The sequence below is a fragment of the Oncorhynchus masou genome, chromosome 30 (assembly GCF_036934945.1).
Source record: "Oncorhynchus masou masou isolate Uvic2021 chromosome 30, UVic_Omas_1.1, whole genome shotgun sequence".
NCBI classification, from domain to species: Eukaryota; Metazoa; Chordata; class Actinopteri; order Salmoniformes; family Salmonidae; genus Oncorhynchus; species Oncorhynchus masou.
The window spans coordinates 23,327,033-23,352,351 of NC_088241.1; the positions used below are offsets into that span (position 1 = coordinate 23,327,033).

Sequence of the window (25,319 nt, forward strand, 5' to 3'; positions counted from 1 at the left end):
CTTTTGTTAATCATCTGAGTTGTACAAAGATGTCGTTCTCTGAAGGTACGAGACACCGGACAGTTTGTTAGGTACACCTATCCCTAACAAACTGTCCAGTGTCTCGTTACACCCCCCCCCCCCAGAACAGTCAGGACCATTCTGCAAGGTGTCAGGCATGTTCCACAGGGATGTTGGACCATGCTAGTGCAATGGTATCTCACAGATTGGAGACAACACGCATACATTCATGCTGTGAACAGCCTGTTTGATCTCATTCCAAAGATGCTCTAAGTAAAATGAACTCGCTGTCATGTTCCAGGTGTTGTTTTTCCACTCAGTTGTCCAGTGTTGGTGATCGTCTGCCCACTGGAGCTGCTTCTACTTGTTTTTAACTTATAGGAGTGTAACCCGGTGTGGTTGTGTGCTGTAATAGCCCATTAGTGACGAGCATCAACAAGTTGTGCGTTCTGAGATGCTGTTCTGCGTCGCTTAGGTTACTCGTTTTGTCCATCCTAACGTTCAATTTAACAATAACTGAATTTCTCGATGCCTGTTTGCATGCTTTATACAGCAAGCCACGGTTATGTTACTCACGGTTTGTAGGAGCGATCTATTTTTTTAGTGAGCTGGGTGGTGTACCTAATAAACGGGCCAGTGAGTATTGTTGGATAGGTTTAATTCTTTCTATATCTGACTTCTTACCAGTAAAGTTTAAAAATGTACCCTATTGGTAATGTTTTTGTGTGCTATACACTACATGAACAAAAGTGTGTGGCCATCTGCTCGTTGAACATCTCATTCCAAAATCATGGTCATTAATATGGAGTTGATCACCCCCCCTGCTGCTAATAACAGCCTCCACTCTTCAGAGAAGACTTTCCACTGGATTTTGGAGGATTGCTGCGGGGACTTCCGTTCAGCTATGTGCATTAGTGATTTTGGGCGATTCCAATATCTCTGGAAGCAACCACAGCACAAAAACTGTTTGTTGGGAGCATCATTAAATGGGTTTCCATGGCCGAGCAGCCGCACACAAGCCTAAGATCACCATGCACAATGCAAAGTATCTGCTGAAGTGGTGTAAAGCTCGCCACCATTGGACTCTGGAGCAGTGGAAACACATTCACTTCACCATCTGGCAGTCTGACGGACAAATCTGGGTTTGTCGGATGCCAGGAGATGCTAACTGCCCGAATGTATAATGCCAACTGTAAGGTTTGGTGGAGGAGGAATAAATGGTTCCGGCTAGGCCCCCTTAACTCCAGTGAAGGGAAAGATTAACGCTACAGCATACAATGACATTCTAGATGATTCTGTGGCAACAGTTTGGGGAAGGCCCCTTCTTGTTTCAGCATGACAATACCCCAGGCACAAAGCGAGATCCATACAGAAACGGTTTGTCGAGATCGGTGTGGAAGAATTTGACTGGCCTGCAGATACTTTGCATTGTGCATGGTGATCTTAGGCTTGTGTGCGGCTGCTCGGCCATGGAAACCCATTTAATGATGCTCCCAACAAACAGTTTTTGTGCTGTGGTTGCTTCCAGAGATATTGGAACCGGGGACAGATTTTTACATGCTTCAGCACACCTAGACGTTTCCACTTCACAATAACAGCACTTACAGTGGCCCGGGGCAGGTCGAGCAGGGCAGAAATTTGACGAGGTGGAATCCTATGATGGTGCCACATTGAAAGTCACTGAGCTTTCCAGTAAGGCAAATTTACTGCCAATGTTTGTGTATGGAGATAGCATGGATGTGTACTAGATTTTTATACACCTGTTAACCACTGGTGTGGCTTAAATGGCCAAATCCACTCATTTGAAGGGGTGTCCACATACTTCTCTATATATTGTGTATTTACTGAGAATATTGTTACTAGTGATGGGCACCATTATCAGTTTTCCATTTATCGGTTTGTTTAAATACATGGCAAATTTGCAACTGAGCGAACATTAACCTTTTCACTTACACAGCTCTGTGAAGTCCAGACAACTGCTTGCGGATTGCCTTTTGGTGCCAGGTGTGAATGTTCTAGCGTACACCTACGTAACCAGTTTGAATACAATGGGAAATCACATCCAGTTGATGGCCCATCAGCAGGCTGCTAGGAGAAAGTCTGAGGGTTTTGTGCCTGCAGGAACAGTCGTATGCTTTTTTTTTTTTTTACATAAATCGTGAAGAATAACCCGATTTTAAAAGGCCTTGCTGGTTTCGATAAACAATATAAATATCATTCCAAATGATTGATAGTCCAGGACCACCACTAATTGTTTGTCTGGGACGTCTAAAACACTATCTATGTTAAATTGTTACTGATTATTTAGGTCGAGGACAGACTGATCCGTGGAGAACGGACACCAAATTAGAATGGATGTTGGTTAATCCTATTTCACACATGTACAAGTCTATATTAATTGCCATGTGTAAATTGGAAATGTGTTTTTTTGCATATTCCAACTCCCCCGAAACACCGTCGGCCCGTCAAAAGTACAACTCATTTGCATTTTTTTTTGGCTACGGAATGACTACCAGTGCTATTCTACACATTTTTCCACGAGACAGAGAAAATGTATTTTTAAAGCAAATCACCAGCTTTTCTACACATTTTGCAATGACTTATGCTTTTGGGGTCTTTCCCGCCTGCCACCGAAAATAATAATATGGGTCGTGCTCCCCCTGGTCAGTAATAAGGCCCTGACAACCACCGCTATACAGACAGGCAAGTGCAAAGGCTATTTGTATATTGATGGAAAATGACTTGTCAACCACGTTTCCATCCAGTTTTTATGCGAGTATAGTTTCATTGTAATTTTCTAAACGACGGGCGGCGTATTATTATTTTTTTTAAATAACTCCGATTGAAGTACATTTGGAATCACGTGATGATATGGTTGTGTGGTCCTCTCATTATGACTTGGGGAAACCATGCAGTTTATTAGGCTACAGATTAAAATAAATTATATACTTCACAGGATGGTGAAGGTTGTTGCTACTTTCCAATAAATATCGAGGGTCTCATTCTGTGGACATGATCGGTACTTGACTGCAGTTTGACAGATAACATTATTCTCGCTCTCATCCGTAAACTCAAGTAGACCAGGCAACTCCCGCTGTATCTGCAAACCAAGCCAAGTGTAGGCACATTTGCTATTTAACGCAACAGTTTTTGTGACAAAACTATCAGTTGAGTTGAAAATACAATGGGAACACCTTGAACTTTAGATGTGTATTCGGTGCATGAAAATTGAAGTGAAAAGTATATTTTGTGTGCACTAGGTCTGAGCACTGATTTTATACGGAACAAGTCCATTTGGTGGAAACATACTACTGGTGGGAAATTATGCGAATATTTGCTGTATGCCGATTCTAGAATATTCGCATGAAAATATTTCGCCAATTGGATGGACACCTAGTTACTGCAAAGCCGTCAAGGCAAAGGGTGGCTACTTTGAAGAATCTCAAATGTATTTTTTATTTGTTTTACACTTGTTTGGTTACTACATGATTTCATGTGTTATTTCATAGTTTTGATGTCTTCACTATTATTCTACAATGTAGATAATAGTAAAACTGGAGAATGAAAAACCCTTGAATGAGTAGGTGTCCAAACTTCTGACTGGTACTGTGTGTGTGTACAGTGCATTCGGAAAGTATTCATACCCTTTGACTTTTCTTTTCATGTTACAGCCTTATTCTAAATTGGATTAAATAAATAACCAATCCTCATCAATCTATACACAATACACCATAATGACAAAGTGAAAACAGGTTTTTAGAAATACCTTATTTACGTAAGTATTCAGACCCTTTGCTATTAGACTCGAAATTGAGCTCAGGTGCATCCTGTTTTCATTGGTCATCCTTGAGCTGTTTCTACAAGTTGGAGCCCGCCTGTGGTAAATTCAATTGATTGGACATGATTTGGAAAGCCACACACCTGTCTATATATGGTCCTACAGTTGACAGAGCATGTCAGAGAAAAACCAAGCTATGAGGTCGAAGGAATTGTCCGTAGAGCCCCGAGACAACATTGTGTCGAGGCACAGATCTGGGGAAGGGTACCAAAACATTTCTGCAGCATTGAAGGTCCCCAAGAACACAGTGGCCTGCATCATTCTTAAATGGAAGAAGTTTGGAACCACCAAGACTCTTCCCAGGAGCTGGCTGCCCGGCCAAACTGAGCAATCGTTGGAGAAGGGCCTTGGTCTTAGAGGTGACCAACAACCCAATGGTCACACTGACACAAGTTCCTTTGTGAAGAAGGACAACTATCTCTGCAGCACTCCACCAATCAGGCCTTTATGGTAGAGTCTCTTGGTCATAGTTTTGATGCACCTGTATTGACCTCGCCTCCTGGATGATAGCGGGTGAACAGGCCATGGCTCGGGTGGCTGAGGTCTTTGATGATTTTCTTGGCCTTCCTGTGACACCGGGTGCTGCAGATGTCCTGGAGGGCAGTGTGCCCCCAGTGAGGCGTTGAGCAGACTGCACCACCCTCTGGAGAGCCCTGCAGTTGCGGACGGTGCAGTTGCTGTACCAGGCCGTGATACAGCCCGACAGGATGCTGTTGCACCTTCACCTCAAGTCTGTGTGGACCATTTCAGATTTGTCAGTGATGTGACAGGAACTTGGAAGCTTTTCACCTTCTCCACTGCACCCTCGATGTGAGCGTGTTCCCTCTGCTGTCCATGATCTGTGATACAGCCCGACAGGATGCTGTTGCACCTTCACCTCAAGTCTGTGTGGACCATTTCAGATTTGTCAGTGATGTGACAGGAACTTGGAAGCTTTTCACCTTCTCCACTGCACCCTCGATGTGAGCGTGTTCCCTCTGCTGTCCATGATCTGTGATACAGCCCGACAGGATGCTGTTGCACCTTCACCTCAAGTCTGTGTGGACCATTTCAGATTTGTCAGTGATGTGACAGGAACTTGGAAGCTTTTCACCTTCTCCACTGCACCCTCGATGTGAACGTGTTCCCTCTGCTGTCCATGATCAGCTCCTGGCACCACTCTGCCAGGGCCCTCACTTCCCCCATGTAGGCTGTCTAGTCATTGGTGATAATCAGGCCTACCACTAGTGTCAGAGTTGCAAGGCCACGCAGTCATTGGTAAACAGGAAGTACAGGAAGGGGCTGAGCAGGCACCCCACTGGGGCCTGTGTTGAGGATCAGCGTAGTGAGGGTGTTGTTGCATACTGTCACCACCTGGGGATAGCCCATCAGGAAGTCCAGGACCCAGTTGCACAGGGTGGGGTGCAGAACCAGAGCTTAATGATGAGCTTGGAGGGTACCATGGCATTGAAGGTTGAGCTGTAGTAAAAAATTACATAAAAAAAAAAAAAACATTCTTACATAGGTGTTCCTCTTGTCCAGATGAATCCATTGGGGCGGTATGCAAATTGTAGTGGGTATAGGGTGACGTGATCCTTAACTAGCCTGAAAGCACTTCACGATGACAGGAGTGCTACAGTTACCTTCACTTAATGAGGATATGAATATTCTATGAGAATGTGTAATCATCAATATAACCATGCGTAACTTTCAAATAAATACAGTAAGCTGTACTAAATGTGGGAAATGGTTTGGAATAATGAGCACATTCAGGAAAGGACAGACACAAAGTAGGGGGAAAGGGAAGGGATTTTATTTTTTGGGGGGTTACTTTGATTAGACCAATTAAAGCAGTGCTTGAGGTTTTTTTGTGTCAAATTCAAATCAAGTCTGGACATGTGGCATAATTTCATATTCATTGGTGACAGTAAACAAATGGGACAAATTAAAAGTCAATTAGTTGAGAAACCCTTCAGTTTCAAATTTAGGATGAAGAGCCTTATACATGTATGAATCATTAGCAGAAACCAACAGGACATCTTTGTTTTAAAAATAAACAGCAATGCATTAAAAACACAGATATCAAAACAAAAGCAGTTGAAAAACAGTTTCACAATAACATAGGGCCAAATTCAATTATCTTCTAGCAGAAGAACAGCAGATAATTGAAGGTGGTTTTTAGATATACATTTTTGGTCAATGAATAACATTACCTAATCAAAAAATATAAGTCCATGTTGGTTCAACAAAAGTTTGCAATGTTGGGTTAAAATGTAGGCACAATCAAGTTGATAAACTCAATTCAGGGCACATTTTCCAGACAAATCATAAGTAGTCCTGGATAAAAATAAAAAAATTCAATGGAGACTATCCATTGAAATAGTTGTTTTAATCCAGGTTTGGGGTTAATCTGTCTGGGAAACCAGCCCCCACTGGCTGTCTTCAGGCTGTAGCACACCTGGAAACGAAAATAATTTAACAATTCATACATATCGAAGTCAACTCAAAAGGTCAAATGTAAGTTAAGTTTTTTTGCACACTGCATTTTTACCCTACACTGTGCATAATACAAAATAAAAAAACATGTGCAAGATTACTGGCAATAATTACACAGTGCAGGGGTATTGACAAATGCTATAGGCAGATTTCTTTTTTTACAAAAATATTCAGTATTTGAAGTCAAGACATGTCCTTAGCATGACTTATACATTCAGTGTTATTACTAAAAATACTTTATCAAGCAGGTTTAAAAACACCCTGCTAAATGTACATATGCTACAAGTATTTTTTATACATTTCATTATTTACATGGCTCTTTAACTTATTTCAAGCTCGTGAGCTCTGTTTTGTCGTCTCTAAGATGGCCATTACAGTTCCCATTCTGCAAAGAAAATAAAAGACTGCCTCCCCTCAAATTAGAACCTAGAGGGAGATAGTCAATTAACCACCCACCAATAAAAAGGGCCTCTCAGCCTGTAACTTCTGAAAACAATTTTGATTGCAGTGCAAGAATAGGGTGCAGGAGGCAGTGAGTATCTGGAGATTGCTGCTGGATACTTTAAATGTAAACAGATCCACACTGGCCTTGCGCCTAACGTCCTCTGTGCCACGTTACGCACTTCTCTCAACTTTGCACTTCCTCGTAAGAAACTGCCACACAGCAAACAGGGCCATGACACAGGAGATCAAGGTTGCGAAACTTACAGTCCCACATCCCTGTTGAATCTGGCCCTCTTCCGCATTGTTTACTGGGTGGGGTTTCAGTAGGGAAGGAGATAGTTTGAAAGTGGCTAATAGCAGTACTGATTGCATTGAAAAAGTGACCCAGAGGACCAATTCCCTGCGCCACTCAAGCCAACGTGGTTGATATGGCACTGGTAACCACGTCAGACATACAAGGGAGAGATGGCGAGAGAAAACAAAATTAATAAAAAAATCACAGCAAAAGACATTGCTTTGGTTAAGACAAAACTGACTCATTGATTAACTACATCACAAATAGACAAAATAATTGTAGGATAGAGCTGCAGGCCTTGGACCAGCACAACTGCCATAGTGCAGTGCGCACAGCGCAATAAAAAAGTACAGGAGTTGAACGTCCAAGGCCTGTGTGCCATGGCCTCTACACTTCAGTTTGAGGTTATTCTTGTGACCTGTACTCACAACTACAGCTGATTCTCGCCTGAAAGATAGCTCTGGTTTCCCTGCAGAACAGTGGCTTTTACATCCCCCAAAACCAAGATGGAAAATAATAAGTCAAACTAAAAAGAAATGCTACTATTGTAGATTGTGCTTCAGGCAGCACCAGGTTATCAGAGGTGAAATCCTTAAACAGAACTTAACGTGCCAAAGTAAGAATTACCTGTCCACAGAAATGGACTGTAAATGAGACCGCATGAACATGTGTATACTAATATCCAACCCTACCGTTTGGGAAGAGAAGCCCACAGACTTGCTATAACGGCCAACAAAAAAACAACAAAACAAAAAAGAACAGAGCACGACGGATATCCAGTTCATCGTTAGTGACAGAAACAGACTCCAATGAGAACATTCTCCCCCACCGACAAGGCTGCAGCGCTGTAATATCTGTGGTTTCTCAACAAAAAAGGGTGCCAAACATTTGCAGAGATTTTCCAGCAAAATGCCTCCCACCCTGCGAAGACCTCAAATCTAAAATAGCTAAAAGTGTATTACAACGCTGGGGCATTCTAGGCAGGCAGGAGTCTTCAGAGGGGCATTCGTTCACACGTTGGCTTTGAAAGACCAGGTCATGGGAGTCCATCTCTAGGCATGCACCTTGAGGAGGCTCTTCAGCTGGAAGGCCATCATCTCCCTGCTGTCACGGGTACCCATGGGGACCCAGTGGCTGGGGGGCTTGGGTAGCACGCTGGGGGAGGGTGGCTCGCTGAACTTGGCCCCTGCATAGCTCGGGCCACCACACTGGGCAGCCAGAAGTGTGTTCAGGTGGGACACAGCGCCCTCCCAATTCTGATCATAGGTGTTGGCAAAACAGACAGAAGCATTTTTCTTCTCAGCCGACGCGGCCAGCCGCGCGTCTGGAAACCAGGGGTAGGCTGCTCCCTTGCGGTGGCCATGTTGGTGAGGACCTCCCGCAGCCCCTGAGGATGCTACTGTTGTCATTCCATTCTGATCGCGGACAACTCTCTGCTTGGCCCGGCCCAACTGATGGTTCTTCTTGGGCAATGGGCGCTCTGGGTGGGACACTGGAATGTTGTACCTCTCTCCACCTCCCATACTGTACTTTTCACACAGTGTGTCACCTGAAGGAGAAAATCAAAGTTAAAAACGTGTAGCAATTCATTTGTAACATTTACAATTTAGTCATTTTGCAGAAACGCTTATCCAGAACTTACAAGTGCTTTGCTCAAGGGCATACAGATGTTCCACATTGTCAGCTCTGGGATTCGAACCAGCGACCTTTCAATTACTGGCCCAACACTCTTAATGCTAGGCTACTGTTACTTGCTGCCCAAAAAAAAAAAAAAAATGACAATTGTCCCCGGTTGACAAACCCCATTTTAACAATCAGGTCTAAAATATATATACTTGATTTATATTTAAGACGGGCAAAATAGAGGTAACAGAACTTCTGGAACAAATGTGCATACCTGAATCTACTTCAAAGAGCTCAATTGGCTACGTGCAAAAACTCAGCCCTTCCCCCACCCAACTGGGAAAACAGTGTCGCATCCATTGCCTACCTCTTTGTTGTTAGAAAGTTGAATGTGCAGAGATGTTTCCTTAATTTCTCCTTTCCAATTGGGCTCCAGGTCCTCGAAGTAGTCTTCGATCTACTTCTCGCTGCACTTTTAGGTCCAGCAAGAACTGGAGTTGTCATGTGCCAATGAGCGTCGTTTTCCCGTGAAGCCGAGTAGAACATCAATTCACTTCAGCGCACGAAAATGCTCCAAGGCGGCGAGCTAAACAATAAAATATTTTTATATTAATAATTCGGGTAAAATAGCACGATACTGCTCGCGCAGCGTTCGATAACAAGCCAATTGTGTAAACTGTTGATGTTACAAACTGAGAATGGGGCCAGCTTTCGTGTGCCAAACATGCATCGTCACAAAGCCAACTAATAATGTTAGCCAGTGAGCTAACTACATTCTACAAGTAGCAACTGGCAGGTAAAATTCATTTAAACTGGTACTGTAGTAAAATAATGGACATTCGTTGGAATACTGGAAAATAAAGCAGGTAGTTAACTAACGTCCATGTTTAGCTATGTAAAGCCACCACAAACAGCTAATAATCCTCTTTCACTGGCTTCGAAGAATGCCAACGTCTTCGTCAGCTAGCTTGGTGAACGTTAGCTGCATACATTTTTTTTTAAATACGCATAGATTAACAGTAATGTGTGCTTGTTAACATTACTATACTAAAGTTATGTATTCAGGGTTATTATCATCATTGTAAATAGCGATCCATCTAGGTCACAAATCTGGCAACAAAACAAAGAACACCACTCATATGTATGGCGTCACACATTCTAGCTAAATGAACTTAACCAATTTAGCTAAACACAACACCGGCTCTTACCGACTTCCTCAGGCTTGGTTGGTAAAAGCCGTTTGTCAGAGATTTTTTTTATTGAAGTCTGAACTCTCTGGATGGAGAATCTAGAAATGTGTGGAGTTTACACGGTGTAAAGGATATGTATACTTATATTCCCTCTCGACTGTCTGATTTGCAACAAAATGGAAGCTCGAGCAGGTATATGTAACTGCGCTAGCTGAGCTCTCGCCAATCACAACAGCTATGTGACGGAAGGACCAATCGGAGAGGCGATACACAGGCATTCATGTCTGTTGCCAGACTGTTGACGTCAAAAGACAAACCTCCCGCCCTAAGCTTCCTTTGTTGAGGTTATTTCCATGAAGAACTGGTAAAAACAAAGAAACCCACCCTTTAAATTCAAATCAAAGTAAACTAATCGACATTTGTCCTTCAAACTTGACATTCAATAGCTGCTGTGTCGGCAAAAGCTAATACTGGGGTTCCGAATAAACGATTGACAAAATATTTCATGATTCGAGTAATTACACTAACCAGGTTTCCAACCGTTTTATGCTAGCTGTTGGCTAGATTGCACGTGCCACGACCAGAGTGGGCACATTCGCTATACAACGGGAAATGTGTTGTGACAAAACCATCAGTAAAGTGGGAATTGAACAGCAAAATAATTTTTTATGTGTACCAGGTCATCACGCACAGCCTTTTATCAACAACAACAAGTCCATCTGATGGAAATAGAACTCGTGGGAAAATCTGCATTTTGTTTATATGTTTTTTTTTAGAATATTTGTATGACAATCTGTTGTCAATTGGATGGAAACCTAGTTTGTGAAATAAAAATCTGTCAGAGATCAATTCCTGCTGAGATTATGATATGATTGGCGACTCAATAGTTCAGTAGTTTAGTTTAACTGAGCTCAAGGGTAGAGCTGCGCTTTCAGGGAGCAGGACTCTAACACGGAAGCTTATAAGAAATCCGCTATGCCCTCCATCAAACAGGCAAAGCTTCAACACAGGACTAAGATCGAATTGTATGACACCGGCTCTGACTCTCGTCGGATGTGGTAGGGCTTGCAAACCATTACAGACTACAAAGGGAAGCACAGCCGAGAGCTGCCCAGTGACACAAGCCTATCAGACAGCTAAACTACTTCTATGGTTGCTTCGAGGCAAATAACACTGAAACATGCATGAGAGCACCAACTGTTTCCGGAAGACTGACCACACTCTCTGCAGCCGATGTGAGTAAACAGGGCATTATTTACAAGGACGCAGGGCCAGACTGATTACCAGGACGTGTACTGCGAGCATGCGCTGGCCAACTGGCAAGTGTCTTCACTCATATTTTCAACCTCTCCCTGTCCGAGTCTGTAATACCAATATTTTTAAGCAGACCTCATAGGGCCTGTTCCCTCATATGCCTGTTCCCACACCTGCCTAAATGACTACCAACCCGTAGCACTCACATCTGTAGCCATGAAGTGCTTTGAAAGGCTGGTCGTGGCTCACATCAACACCATTATCCCAGAAACCCTAGACCCACTCCAAATTGCATACCGTCCCAACTGATCCACAGATGATGCAATCTCTTTTGCACTCCACACTGCCCTTTCCCACCTGGACAAAAGGAACACCTGTGAGAATGCTATTCATTGACAACAGCTCAGCGTTCAACACCATAGTGCCCTCAAAGCTCATCACAAAGCTAAAGACCCTGGGACGAAACACCTCCCTCTGCAACTGGATCCTGGACTTCCTGATGGGCCGCCCCCAGGTGTTAAGGGTAAGTAAAAACACATCCCCCATGATGATCCTCAACACAGGGGCCCCTCAGGGGTCCGTGCTCAGTCCAATTCCTGTACTCCCTGTTCACTCATGACTGCACGGCGTGTTGTGCCAGGTCAGAAACCTGGTCGTGTGGTGCCAGGACAACAGCCTCTCCCTTAACGTGATCAAGACAAAGGAGATGATTGTGGACTACAGGAAAAAGAGGACAGAACATACCCCCATTCTTTTTTTTTGTTTTTTTTGTTGTTGAATTTTTACCCCTTTTTCTCCCCAATTTCGTGGTATCCAATTGTTGTAGTAGCTACTATCTTGTCTCATCGCTACAACTCCCGTACGGGCTCGGGAGAGACGAAGGTTGAAAGTCATGCGTCCTCCGATACACAACCCAACCAGCCACACTGCTTCTTAACACAGCGCACATCCAACCCGGAAGCCAGCCGCACCAATGTGCCGGAGGAAACACCGTGTACCTGGCAACCTTGGTTAGCGCGCACTGCGCCCGTCCCGCCACAGGAGTCGCTGGTGCGCGATGAAACAAGGACATCCCTACCGACCAAGCCCTCCCTAACCCGGACGACGCTAGGCCAATTGTGCGTCGCCCCACGGACCTCCCGGTCGCGGCCGGTTACGACAGAGACTGGGCGCGAACCCAGAGTCTCTGATGGCACAGCCACCCGGGAGACCCCCCCCCCCCCCCCCCATTCTTATTAACGGGGCTGCAGTGGAGCAGGTTGAGAGCTTCAGGTTCCTTGGTGTCCACATCACCAACAAACTAACATGGTCCAAGCACACCAAGACAGTCGTGAAGAGGGCACGACAAAACCTACTCAAGTATTTATTTATTTTCCACCTTTATTTAACCAGGTAAGCTAGTTGAAAACAAGTTTTCATTTGCAATATGGCAATTAAACACTGGAATGGTAGATGTGCAAAAGATGGATGCGCAAGTAGAGATACTGTGGTGCAAAAGGAGCAAAATAAATAAATACAGTATGGGGATGAGGTAAATAGATGGGCTGTATACAGATAGGCTATGAACAGGTGCAGTGATCTGTGAGCTACTCTGACAGCTGGTTCTTAAAGATAGTGAGGGAGATGGGAATCTCCAGCTTCAGTGATTTTTGTCAGTTCGTTCCAGTCATGGGAAGCAGAGAACTGGAAGGAAAGACGACCACAGGAGGAATTGGCTTTGGGGGTGACCAGTGAGATATACCTGCTGGAGCGCGTGCTACGAGTGGTTGCTGCTATGGTGACCAGCGAGCTGAGATAGGGCGGGGCTTTATCTAGCAGAGACTTGTAGATAACCTGTAGCCAGTGGGTTCGGCGACGAGTATAAAGCGAGGGCCAGCCAACGAGAGCATATAGGTCGCAGTGGTGAGTAGTGTATGGGGCTTTGGTGGCAAAACGGATGGCACTGTGATAGACTACATCCAGTTTGCTGAGTAGAGTGTTGGAGGCTATTTTATAGATGACACCGCTGAAGTCAAGGATCGGTAGGATGGTCAGTTTTACAAGGGTATGTTTGGCAGCATGAGTGAAGGAATCCGATTCTAGATTTAATTTTTGATTGGAGATGCTTAATGTGAGTCTGGAAGGAGAGTTTACAGTCTAGCCAGACATCTAGGTATTTGTAGTAATCCACGTATTCTAAGTATAGGTCCAAGAGGCATCTAAAAAACTTCTACCCCCAAGCCGTAAGACTCCTGAACACCTAATCAAATGGCTACCCAGACTATTTGCATTGCCCCGCTCTTTTACACCGCTGCTACTCTCTGTTGTTATAATCTATGCATAGTCACTTTAATAACTCTACCTTCATGTACATATTACCTCAACTAACCTGTGCCCCCACACATTGACTCTGTACCGGTACCCCCCTGTATATAGTCTCGCTATTGTTATTTTACTGCTGCTCTTTAATTACTTTTATTTCTTATTCTTATCCTTATCCAACTGCATTGTTGGTTAGGGGCTCGTAAGTAAGCATTTCACTCTAAGGTCGGCACCTGTTCTATTTGGCGCATATGACTAATTTGATTTGATTTGAAAAAGTATTATGTAATCTCAGATGTCATCACAAAACCAACTCATTAGCAGCCATGATTTGTACATAGTCTATTTCTGAATATAACAGTAAATCTTAAGATATTTATAGTGGCTTGTATTTATTTTTTATTACGGATTTAACATGGTTTCTCGTATTTAAAAAAAATAAACAACATTTAACCGGATTTCCTGTAGCGGTGGGTGGTGATTCATGTGAAAGGAAGAGAGCAGCTGCAACAGGCTTTCTCAAGTCTGGGCAAATGACTATCGGCGGTTACTTGCTAACAAAGGGCCCACGTATCACCATCCCCCTCTCCCCTCCCAAATCCTCAGGTTTCACGCTGTGTAACAATACATAGATCAAAACCTGCAGGCCGAGTTGTTGAAATTGGGGTCAATCTTGAGAACAGCACGAAGGGTGTCCATTCCTTACCCACCCATGAAACTATGATTGGGGACGGAGCCTGATTGGCCATCACCACGTACACATTGTTTTGGCCATTAGTTTCTCTCTCAGGTCAAAGAGAGTCGCCAGTCTGGGCTTCTTGATTGCTGGCTTGGTTCCTTCTGCCTGCGGGGTAATTCACTCCACGGGTGGTTGGGGGAGAAAGGGAAGGCTGTAGTTTGGACAGCTGTTACGTGTTACAATCAACAACTCACACATTTACAGTGCATGGCTAAATGGGCCTCTATTCCTAACCCAGGGCTGTAAATTCTCCTGAGTGGCACAGCGGTCTAAGGCACTGCATCTCAGTGCAAGAGGCATCACTACAGTCCCTGGTTCGTATCCAGGCTGTATCACATCCGACTGTGATTGGGATTCCCATAAGGCGGCGCACAATTGGCCCAATGTTGGCCAGGGTAGACCGTCATTGTAAATAAGAACTTGTTCTTAACTGACTTGCCCAGTTAAATAAAAGATTACATTTTTTTTAAATAGATTTTTTGGGGGAGTGAAAAATACATTTTTCATCCTACTCACTGGGTTCATTAGAGAGTATTTAGTTTATTGTATGTGCATAGCAGGCCTCTCCAGCCAGTGTCGTTATATGAATAAATCGTGTGCTGTAGATATTTCTCAGGTATTTGCTCAAGATGGTAATAAGGTCCCTATAGCTTATTCCCTTTATATGTTTTTGTGGTGTATTTAGGGTTCAGGATTATTGACCATAGATCACAAAGTGAAAGACCTTTTACTTGATTGCGTTACATAACCTTGCGCTCTCAATAAATCCCACACCTAACTGGATCACTGGTGGCCCATATGTAGATAAACGTAGCAAAAAAAGAAAGATCCCTTTTTCAGAACCCGGTCTTTCAAAGATAATTCGTAAAAATCCAAATAACTTCACAGATCTTCATTGTAAACGGTTTAAACACTGTTTCCCATGCGTGTTCAATGAACCATAAAAATGTAATGAACATGCACCTGTGGAACTGTCGTTAAGACACGAACAGATTATAGACGGTAGGTAATTAAGGTCACAGTTATGAAAACTTAGGACACTAAAGACGCCTTTCTACTGACTCTGAAAAACACCAAAAGAAAAATGCCCAGGGTTCCTGCTCATCTGCATGAACGTGCCTTAGGCATGCTGCAAGGAGGCATGAGGACTGCAGATGTGGCCAGGGTAATAAATTGCAATATCCGTACTGTGAGACGCCTAAGACAGAGCTACAGGGAGACAGGACGGACAGCTGATCATCATTGCATTGGCAGACCACGCGTAACAACACCTGCACAGGATCGGTACATCTGAACATCACACCTGCGGGACAGGTACAGAATGGCAGCAACAACTGCCCGAGTTACACCAGGAATTCACAATCCCTCCATCAGTGCTCAGACTGTCCGCAATAGGCTGAGGGATGCTGGACTGAGGGCTTGTAGGCCTGTTGTAAGGCAGGTCCTCACCAGACATCACCGGCAACAACGTCACCTATGGGCACAACTGTTGCTGGACCAGACAGGACTGGCAAAAAGTGCTCTTCACTGACAAGTCACGGTTTTGTCTCACCAGGGGGGATGGTCGGATTCACGTTTATCGTCGAAGGAATGAGCATCACACCGAGGCCTGTACTCTGGAGCGGGATTGATTTGGAGGAGGAGGGTCCTTCATGGTCTGGGGCAGTGTGTCACAGCATCATTGGACTGAGCTTGTTGTCATTGCAGGCAATCTCAACGCTGTGTGTTACAAGGAAGACATCCTCTTCCCTCATGTGGTACCCTTCCTGCAGGCTCATCCTGACATGACCCTCCAGCATGACAATGCCACCAGCCATACTGCTCGTTCTGTGCATGATTTCCTGCAAGACAGGAATGTCAGTGTTCTGCCATGACCAGCGAAGAGCCCAGATCTCAATCCCTTTGAGCATGTCTGGGACCTGTTGGATCGGAGGGTGAGGGCTAGGGCCATTTCCCCCAGAAATGTCCGGGAACTTGCAGGTGCCTTGGTGAAGAGTGGGGTAACATCTCACAGCAAGAACTGGCAAATCTGGTGCAGTCCATGAGGAGGAGATGCACTGCACAGTACTTAATGCAGCTGATGGCCACACCAGATACTGACTTTTACCTTTGATTTTGACCATTCAATTTCTGTTAGTCACATGTCTGTGGAACTTGTTCATTTTATGTCTCAGTTGTTGAATCTTATGTTCATACAAATATTTACACAAGTTTGCTGAAAATAAACACAGTTGACATTGAGAGGACGTTTCTTTTTTTGCTGAGTTTAGGATTTTTTAGTTTTGGCGCACTATAGTCAGCCACTGTCAAGATGTAGGTCTGTTATTAACAGTATTTTCTCACTCAGTGTCTGTGTTTCATGTCTCTGTTGTTTGATAAGACACTCAAATGTCATGCCCCTAAACCTGACCTAATTTTACCATTGCAAATGTTACCTAATGTTAACTTGGGTGGGAACTTAAAACAACAATAGTGCAAGTCCTAACATACTACACTAGAAACCACCTAGACCGAATTTATAAACCGTTTCCTGCTATCATACCACTAGGTGTAAATGTGCTGCATCCTCTCTGATAATGGACTGTCCATTCGTACACCGTGTCTGGTTCGTTTGAAGTAATTGCATTTACCATTGCCATGGAGCTCTCTCCAAGCCGTCTGACAGTGACGGTTTATTTCAGGACACGTAAGGAGATCTGCCCTCATTTTATACAATTATAGGAGGATATCTTCTGTTTTCAGAGACGAGAGCAGCACCTCAGACCAGACCTCTAGGAGGACAATAAATATGTCTCGCCAATGTCTGATTTCAGCTTCCATGTTTTACATCAGAGCATGTTTATAATCTGTGGTAATAGTACACCGATGACAGTATACACTGTGAGTCTGTGACTTATTATAGAACCTACTGTTCTAGATTTTGAAGGCCGGGTTTACATGTTAAATATTTATAGCAGGTCCAAGTCTACGGGACAAAACAATTGTATAACGGTTACAAGGGATGCATTCCAACTGTGCTCGCCAACGTCTAACACTCATCTGTGTCTCTCACTGTAAAAGAGGGTTGTTGCAACATTTTGCCCGTCTATCAAGCCGTACACCTTGAGTGAGTACCCAGTGTGTACTACACAACCCCGTGACAACTCCTTGCAAGGGTTGGGCTTCCTCAGGCCAGAAGCTATGTAATGGTATTTAGGTCATTGGGTGGCCCTTCTAGGTCACACAGGAGTATAGAGGAGGTACACACAGGATGTCACATAACCCACGTTGTCACATTCTCCTGACATGGGAACACAGGCTAACCCTCTCACACTCACCCTATTTTGGGCAAGAGGTTGGGTGTGTTTGTGTAGAATTCATGATGACTACAAATGTATTGTTTAGTGATGCATGCAAAGAGCTGAAAGGAAAGCCAACAGGCTGTTGCAATTGCGTTTTACATTAGGTAATCTGTTGTAAGCAAATTACCAACTGTAATACAATGACTTTGACTTTGTTCCATTCATCTGAAAGGAGGGAATAGGACACAGTCAGACTACACTAAGTGAGGGGTCATATCAGTGCCTTTTTGTCTCTGTTTAAGTGAAGCGGTGGGAGATGGGAAGGAAATGTGATCTCGAGGAGACAGCACTCAACATTATGGCCATAAAAATAGGAAACCTGCCCTGAAGCTCTTTCTCATTGAATGTATAAGGAGAAGATATATTTTTGTATTTGGTTCTGGGTTGTGTGACTGTTTATTTCGCTTATTGTATAACATTTAAAATCATTCAATAAATAACCATAAAAGGTATAGTAGGTGCCAAATGCTGAGCTTGTGCACCTGTTGAGACAATGCCAGAAATGACAAAGTGGAGGAGCCTAGCTGCCTGCTTGTAATCAGATTTCCTCCCTCTGCCCAGCCAAATTGGTCAGGTCACCTGGAGAGGAGGATAGTATACTGCCTTTACATCAGACATGATAGTATACAGGGCAGTGGAGAGGAGGATAGTATACTGCCTTTACATCAGACATGATAGTATACAGGGCAGTGGAGAGGAGGATAGTATACTGCCTTTACATCAGACATGATAGTATACAGGGCAGTGGAAAGGAGGATAGTATACTGCCTTTACATCAGACATGATGTAAATGTAAATAGTATACAGGGCAGTGGAGAGGAGGATAGTATACTGCCTTTACATCAGACATGATAGTATACAGGGCAGTGGAAAGGAGGATAGTATACTGCCTTTACATCAGACATGATAGTATACAGGGCAGTGGAAAGGAGGATAGTATACTGCCTTTACATCAGACATGATGTAAATGTAAATAGTATACAGGGCAGTGGAGAGGAGGATAGTATACTGCCTTTACATCAGACATGATAGTATACAGGGCAGTGGAAAGGAGGATAGTATACTGCCTTTACATCAGACATGATAGTATACAGGGCAGTGGAGAGGAGGATAGTATACTGCTTTACATCAGACATGATAGTATACAGGGCAGTGGAGAGGAGGATAGTATACTGCCTTTACATCAGACATGATAGTATACAGGGCAGTGGAGAGGAGGATAGTATACTGCCTTTACATCAGACATGATAGTATACAGGGCAGTGGAGAGGAGGATAGTATACTGCCTTTATATCAGACATGATAGTATACAGGGCAGTGGAGAGGAGGATAGTATACTGCCTTTACATCAGACATGGTCGACTCTAGTGAATGGGTCAATGCCGGACCAGGCCATCTTTTTCAGTCCAAATGTGTTCAATATATTGTATAAGATTCTTCTATGTGTGTTGTAAAGCTAAAAAATAGTTAAACATGAATTTACTTCAGATTGCCTATGGGTAAATTAGTTCTTATAACCTGATTAGAATATATTAACATATTTTTTTATCTAATATGTCCTAAATGACAGTTTCTTAATTTAGATTGTCTAATAAAGTATTGTAATTTTCGTCCCTGTGGGATTTCTCTAATTTATTATTTCTACGCAACAAACTTCTGCTCAGTTCCTCTACAAACTTTTACCATTCTTGAGTTACTCCAATAGGTATAGTAGTTTTTGCAGATATAGTTTTTCTTCACTCACTGGTTCTTATTGTCGCCCTCTCTTGCTTAAAAACAACATTACATCCTGGTTGTCTCATCGTGCATGGCCATACTTTAGATGAGGTTGTCATAGCAAAAACTCGGTGTCACTGTGAAAATAATTTCTGTATTGAGCAATATGCAGGAAATACAACTATTTCACAATGAGGGGAATCTTGACACAATCATGCCACAAGGGAAGAGAATAAAGAACAGATCATATTCAATTGGGGTTTTGAGCTCTCAGTTGTATAAAAAACAATGGTACCATACTGAATAAAGGCTGCAGTACTTTAGAATCAGTGAAAAGGTTATCATTATCAACTCCTGTGGAGTAAACACAGTATTTCATTGCACTTAACAGGCCATTTCTGCATCACTATTGGCTGGTTTATGGGTAGCCAGAGGTCACAGTCTCGGTCTTTTTTGTTCTTTAACCTCGTTTCTTCACACACCCTGAAACACAGCCCACTCTCACAGTGAGTGCTCTGTCTCCTCCCAATGCACAATTTGAACTATTAATGTGCAAATGGAATTGACAAAAGGCAGAAAGCATGGACATGTTAACGGTCTCTTTTACTGCATATTGGGGAAATGAATAATATAAATATATTGGAGAAATGGAAAGGTGAGGTTGTAGAGATGGGGATTAGCCAACCTCTCCATTCATGAGTATTATATGTGTTAGGACATTATTTAGAACATTACAGAGTGATGGCCCTCACTGAAATAAATAATCTCTTATGACCTTTAATCATCACCTGTACGACTTCAGAACCTGTAGAATTTGTAAATGTAAATCTGGATAGCAAAATGTAATGCCCAGCTCCTAAATGTATAGTCTCACTCAGGTGACATAAATGTATGGCTTCCCTTTCTTTTTTTAACTTCATCCTTCCCCAAGCAGTTTCAGTATATTCTCATGGTAGACCAGTGTCTCACTCTCACTCACGCACTGACTGGTTCTGGGGAGTGGAGATAGGTGGAACTCACTGGCGCTGCTGTGGCTGATGTAGCTGTCATCAGTTTGGTCCATCTTCCTCCTACAACACAGCAGAACTGACAGAAAATAATCCACACTTGCCATTATTATTTTCGACTATGATGAGTCCTTTCCCAACCATATAGAGTTACCGGGATCGGACCCCTTTTTTTTCCTTAAATTTTCGCCTAAAATGACATACCCAAATCGAACTGCCTATAGATTTGAAGCAAGGATATGCAAATTCTTGATACCTTTGGAAAGGAAACACTTTGAAGTTTGTGGAAATGTGAAATTAATGTAGGAGAATGTAATACATTAGATCTGGTAAAAGATAAGATACTGGGGTGAAGGTTCACCTTCCCTAAGCACACAGACAAGACAACACAGGAGTGGCTTCGGGACAAGTCTCTGAATGTCCTTGAGTGGCCCAGCCAGAACCCGGACTTGAAACCGATCAAACATCTCTGGAGAGACCTGAAAATAGCTGTGCAGTGACGCTCCCCACCCAATGAGCTTGAGAGGATCTGCAGAGAAGAATGGGAGAAACTCCCCAAATACAGATGTGCCAAGCGTTTAGTGTTATACCCAAGACGATTCGAGGCTCTAATCACTGCCGAATGTGCTTCAACAAAGTACTGAGTACTTATGCAAATGTGATATTTCACTTTTAATACATTTGCAAAAATGTCTAAAAACCTATTTTTGCTTTGTCATTGTGGGGTATTGTGTATAGATTAGCGAGGGAAAAAACTATTTAATCAATTTTAGAATAAGGCTGTAACATAACAAAATGTGGAAAAAGTCAAGGGGTCTGAAAACTTTCCGAATGCACTGTATATGGGGGTTAGAATGATGCTGTCTGATTTTTAGTCTGTGACCCATGTGTTATTTTTTAAATAGCATTTATGAATTGGTACCTCGTTGCATGTTTTAAAGTGACTGTTTATAATGTATGGGTCTGTGAAAGTTTTATTGCCTTGTTGCAGTGTCACAACTTAATTGGCACAGTATGTTTCAACATTTGTGCAGACACTTATGCCAATATCTCTGTGCGCCAGTAGAGGCTGGTGGGAGGAGCTATAGGAGGACGGGCTGGTATGGAATAAATAGAATGGAATCAAACGTGTGTTTTCCATATGTTTGATACTGTTCCATTGATTCCATTCCAGCCATTACAATGAGCCCAAAACGCAGAAAGCGTGAACATGTTAGTACTTCAGGGACTGCAAATGGTCAGACATCAGTCTCTGTCTGTCTCTCTCTCTCGCTCTCTGGCTCTCTCTCTCTCTGGCTCTCTCTCTCTCTGGCTCTCTCTCTCTCTCTCTCTCCGACTGGTTCTGGGGAGTGGAGTTAGATGGAACTCAGTGGCGCTGTAGCTGAGGTCATCAGTTTGGTCTGTCTTCTTCCTACACCACCACAGAACTGACAGAAAAGCATCCACACAAGGTAAGCACTCTGCCCTTATTCTTGTACTCTTTTATACCACGACACAGTCCACCCCATACAGGGCAGAAACATTACCTTGCTGGTTTCTGAGCATCATCAAGCAAATAATTATTTGCACAATCTGTTTGAAACCTGTTACGAGGGAAATGCTGAGCATGAGAGCATGATTGTTAGGTTCTGAAGCATTTAGATGTTAGATGATGCTGTCTGATTTTGGGACCCAGATCAGTCTGTGGCCCATGTGTTCTTTTCTTAATAGCATTTATGAATTGGTACCTCATTGCATGTTTTAAAGTGACTGTTTAAAACGCATCCGTCTGTGACTGTCTTCTTGCCTTGTTGCAGTATCACAACTCAGTTGACACAGTATGTTTCAACATTTGTTAAAATGTCTCTGTGGTCATACTGTAAATCTAAGATATTACCCATGAGTCGTTACTCAGTAATAGGTTTGTGTACTTTGCATTAATTAAGACATGTAGGAGTGGTCCAACTACCTTCGAGGGACAGAAAAGTAGCCTACTGTGACCTGCCAATCAAAAAATATTTCAGGTCCACACAAAGGAGAGAGGAAAGCCTGAGGTGGTGTAATAAGTGCATATACACTGCCGTCATCTCCCCCAAGCAGATTTAGAAATATTGTCACTAAAGTCAATAAGGGTCTCTGTGAAAAGTAATTTACTTCCTATTTCTCCAGCCCCCATATTCCAAAACATACTTTCATAAAGCAGGATATTTGTGATGAAAAAATAATAATAATTATCATTCAGAACCGGATAAAATGAAAACAAAATGCAAGCAAAAAGTGGGGCACTGGTGCAATGCTGCAAATAAAGTGACCTATTTGTCTGGCTATGAATGTCCTATTTCTATAGAGACAGCACGCACGGCTGTAACTAGAGTTTGAGTTTTAGTGAGGTCCTTTTTGAAAGTTGAAGCTCATTGACTGCATTTTCTATACAATTTAAAATGTTCAAATGCTATTTGGAGAACAGAAAAAAAACAAATAAATGAAACCCAGCCATTATCACCTTGGCTGCTGTAGGTTCAGTCACCTAAGTCGATATACAAAAAACACAAATCCAACATTTACCGAGAGCTAACTCTGCAAATAGCACTGCTTGGTGATTTGATGAGTCATAGACAATCGATCAATAACATAATAATATTCTTAGCAAAGGTGATTATCTTTAATGTATAATCTGTGGAAAATATGAGAATAGAAAGGTTCATAACTGTTATGAAACATCACAGCACAGTGTAAAAATATATGGCAGCTAGAAATCAAAAGTGGATGGTCTTCAGAGATGGGAGGGGTCGAGGGGTGCTGAAGGCTGGGACTAAAAACAAACAAAAGATAACTGATGTAAAATATACTGTCTGTGAAATGTATGTAGTATGTATAAACTGGAAGTGGAAGCTTAAGTATTGTTGTCCATTAGTTTACTCCGGTTAGGGGAGGGGTGGTAGGGTTAGGGGGGTATTTCTGTTTTCAAATGTTAGAAATTTGCACACAAAAAAACAAAAACAAAAACAGTTTTCGCTTTGTCATTATGGGGTATTGTGTGTAGATTAATGAGGAAAAAAAGATAATTGAAATACATTTTAGAATAATGCTGGAACGTAACAAAATGTGGAAAAAGTGAATGTGCCTGAATACTTTCCGAATGCACTGTATGTGGGGGATGGGAAATGATTCAGACAATTATATTGATAGAAGTCACAGTCTATCTGTAACATTAAAGCTGATCTACCCGCTAACATAAAAAAAAACGATACAAAAAACCTAAACCTTTTCCCCCCTAAAATGGGAAAAATATAAGAATTTACACTGACACGTAGCATCAGCGACGAAGGAAAAAGTATTACATATTTAAAACTGTATTGTTGGCATTTTGATTGCATTCTAATGTATGTCTAGGCCTATGAGGGAAGATAGACCATGTGGAGATGTTCATATTGAAACATCTTGTTTTTTTTCAGTTCCTAACTTGTTTGAGAAGATTAGTACAGATTTTCTCAGGGGACTCTACATGGGGCCCGACCCCAAGTTTGGGAACAACCGTACTAACCACTCTCTCTGCTTCTTCCTGTGTGCATTACAGCCTGACTCAACCTCACCACTGAGCGCCACATCACTGTCTGTCTCAGTAGCCTACTCTCTGTAAAGCAACGTTATTATGAGAACTTAGTAGTGTATTTTTTGCTCCTGTTGGGTAGGCTCCATTCAACGTTAGCTTCTTACTTCATCCTTATAGCAGGCTAAGTAGTACTAACAAGAGCCATTCAAAGTTACTGCAATAGAAGTCTCTGCCGGCAGATAGCCAGCTGACTGACATACATTACATTACCAAAAGTATGTGGACACCTGCTCGTCGAACATCTCATTCCAAAATCATGGTCATTAATATGGAGTTGGTCCCCCCTTTGCTGCTATAACTGCCTCCACTTTTCTGTGAAGGCTTTCCACTAGATGTTGGAACATTACTGTGGGGACTTGCTTCCATTCACCCACAAGAGCATTAGTGAGGTCGGGCACTGATTTTGGGTGATTAGGCTTGTCTCGCAGACGGCGTTCCAATTCATCCTAAAGGCGTCAGGGCTCTTTGCAGGCCAGTCAAATTCTTCCACACTGATCTCGACAAACCATTTCTGTATTGATCTCGCTTTGTGCATGGGGGCATTGTCATGTTGAAACAGAAAAGGGCCTTCCCCAAACTGTTGCCACAAAGTTGGAAGCACAGAATTATCTAGAATGTCATTGTATGCTGTAGCTTTAAGATTTCCCTTCACTGGAGCTTTGCGGCCTAGACCAAAACATGAAAAACAGCCCCAAACCATTATTCCTCCTTCACCAAACTTTACATTTGGCACTATACATTGGGGCAGGTAGCGTTCTCCTAGCATCCGCCAAACCCAGATTTGTCCGTTGGACTGCCATTTGGTGAAGCGTGATTCATCACTCCAGAGAACTCGTTTCCAGTGCTCCGGAGTCCAGCTGGCGGAGAGCTTCACACAACTCCAGCCGACGCTTGACATTGCGCATGTTGATCTTATGCTTGTGTGCCGCTGCTTGGCCATGGAATCCAAATTCATGAAGCTCCCGACAAACAGTTCTTGTGCTGACATTGCTTCCAGAGGCAGTTTAGAACTTGGTAGTGAGTGTTGCAACCGAGGACAGATGATTTTTACGCGCTACAATCTTCAGCACTCGGCGGTACTTTTTTTTGTGCATGTGTGGCCTACCACTTCACAGCTGAACTGTTGTTGCTCCTAGACATTTCCACTTCACAATAACAGCACTTACACTTGACCGGAGCAGCTTTTGCAGGGCAGAAATTTGACGAACTGACTTGTTGGAAAGGTGGCATCCTATGACAGTGCCACTTTGAAAGTCACTGAGCTCTTCAGTAAGGCCATTCTACTGCCATTGTTTGTTTATGGAGATTGCATGGGTGACTGCTCGATTTTATACACCTGTCAGCGACTGGTGTGGCTGATATAGTGGAATCCACTAATTTGAAGGGGTGTCCAAATACTTTTGTATATAGAATGCGTTCGGAAAGTATTCAGATCCCTTGACTTTTTCGACATTTTGTTACATTACAGCCTTATTCTAAAATTGATTAAATAAAAACATTCCTT

The 25,319-nt window shown here is 42.9% G+C and overlaps 1 protein-coding gene across 1 annotated transcript; it reads right to left on the bottom strand.

Annotated features, from left to right (window-relative positions):
* Positions 1-5,610: 5,610 nt before the first annotated feature.
* LOC135522380 (proline-rich nuclear receptor coactivator 2-like) lies at positions 5,611-10,051 on the bottom strand. Its single transcript, XM_064948569.1, has 3 exons — positions 9,884-10,051; positions 9,043-9,261; positions 5,611-8,601 (listed from the first exon to the last, which is right to left on the bottom strand). The coding sequence occupies exon 3, from the start codon at positions 8,573-8,575 to the stop codon at positions 8,105-8,107; it is 471 nt and encodes a 156-aa protein (XP_064804641.1). The 5' UTR covers positions 8,576-8,601; positions 9,043-9,261; positions 9,884-10,051; the 3' UTR covers positions 5,611-8,104.
* Between the last annotated feature and the right edge of the window lie 15,268 nt (positions 10,052-25,319).

Bases quoted from the DNA above. Each gene is read 5' to 3' on its own strand.
- LOC135522380 (XM_064948569.1), bottom strand. From the start codon at position 8,575: ATGGGAGGTGGAGAGAGGTACAACATTCCAGTGTCCCACCCAGAGCGC.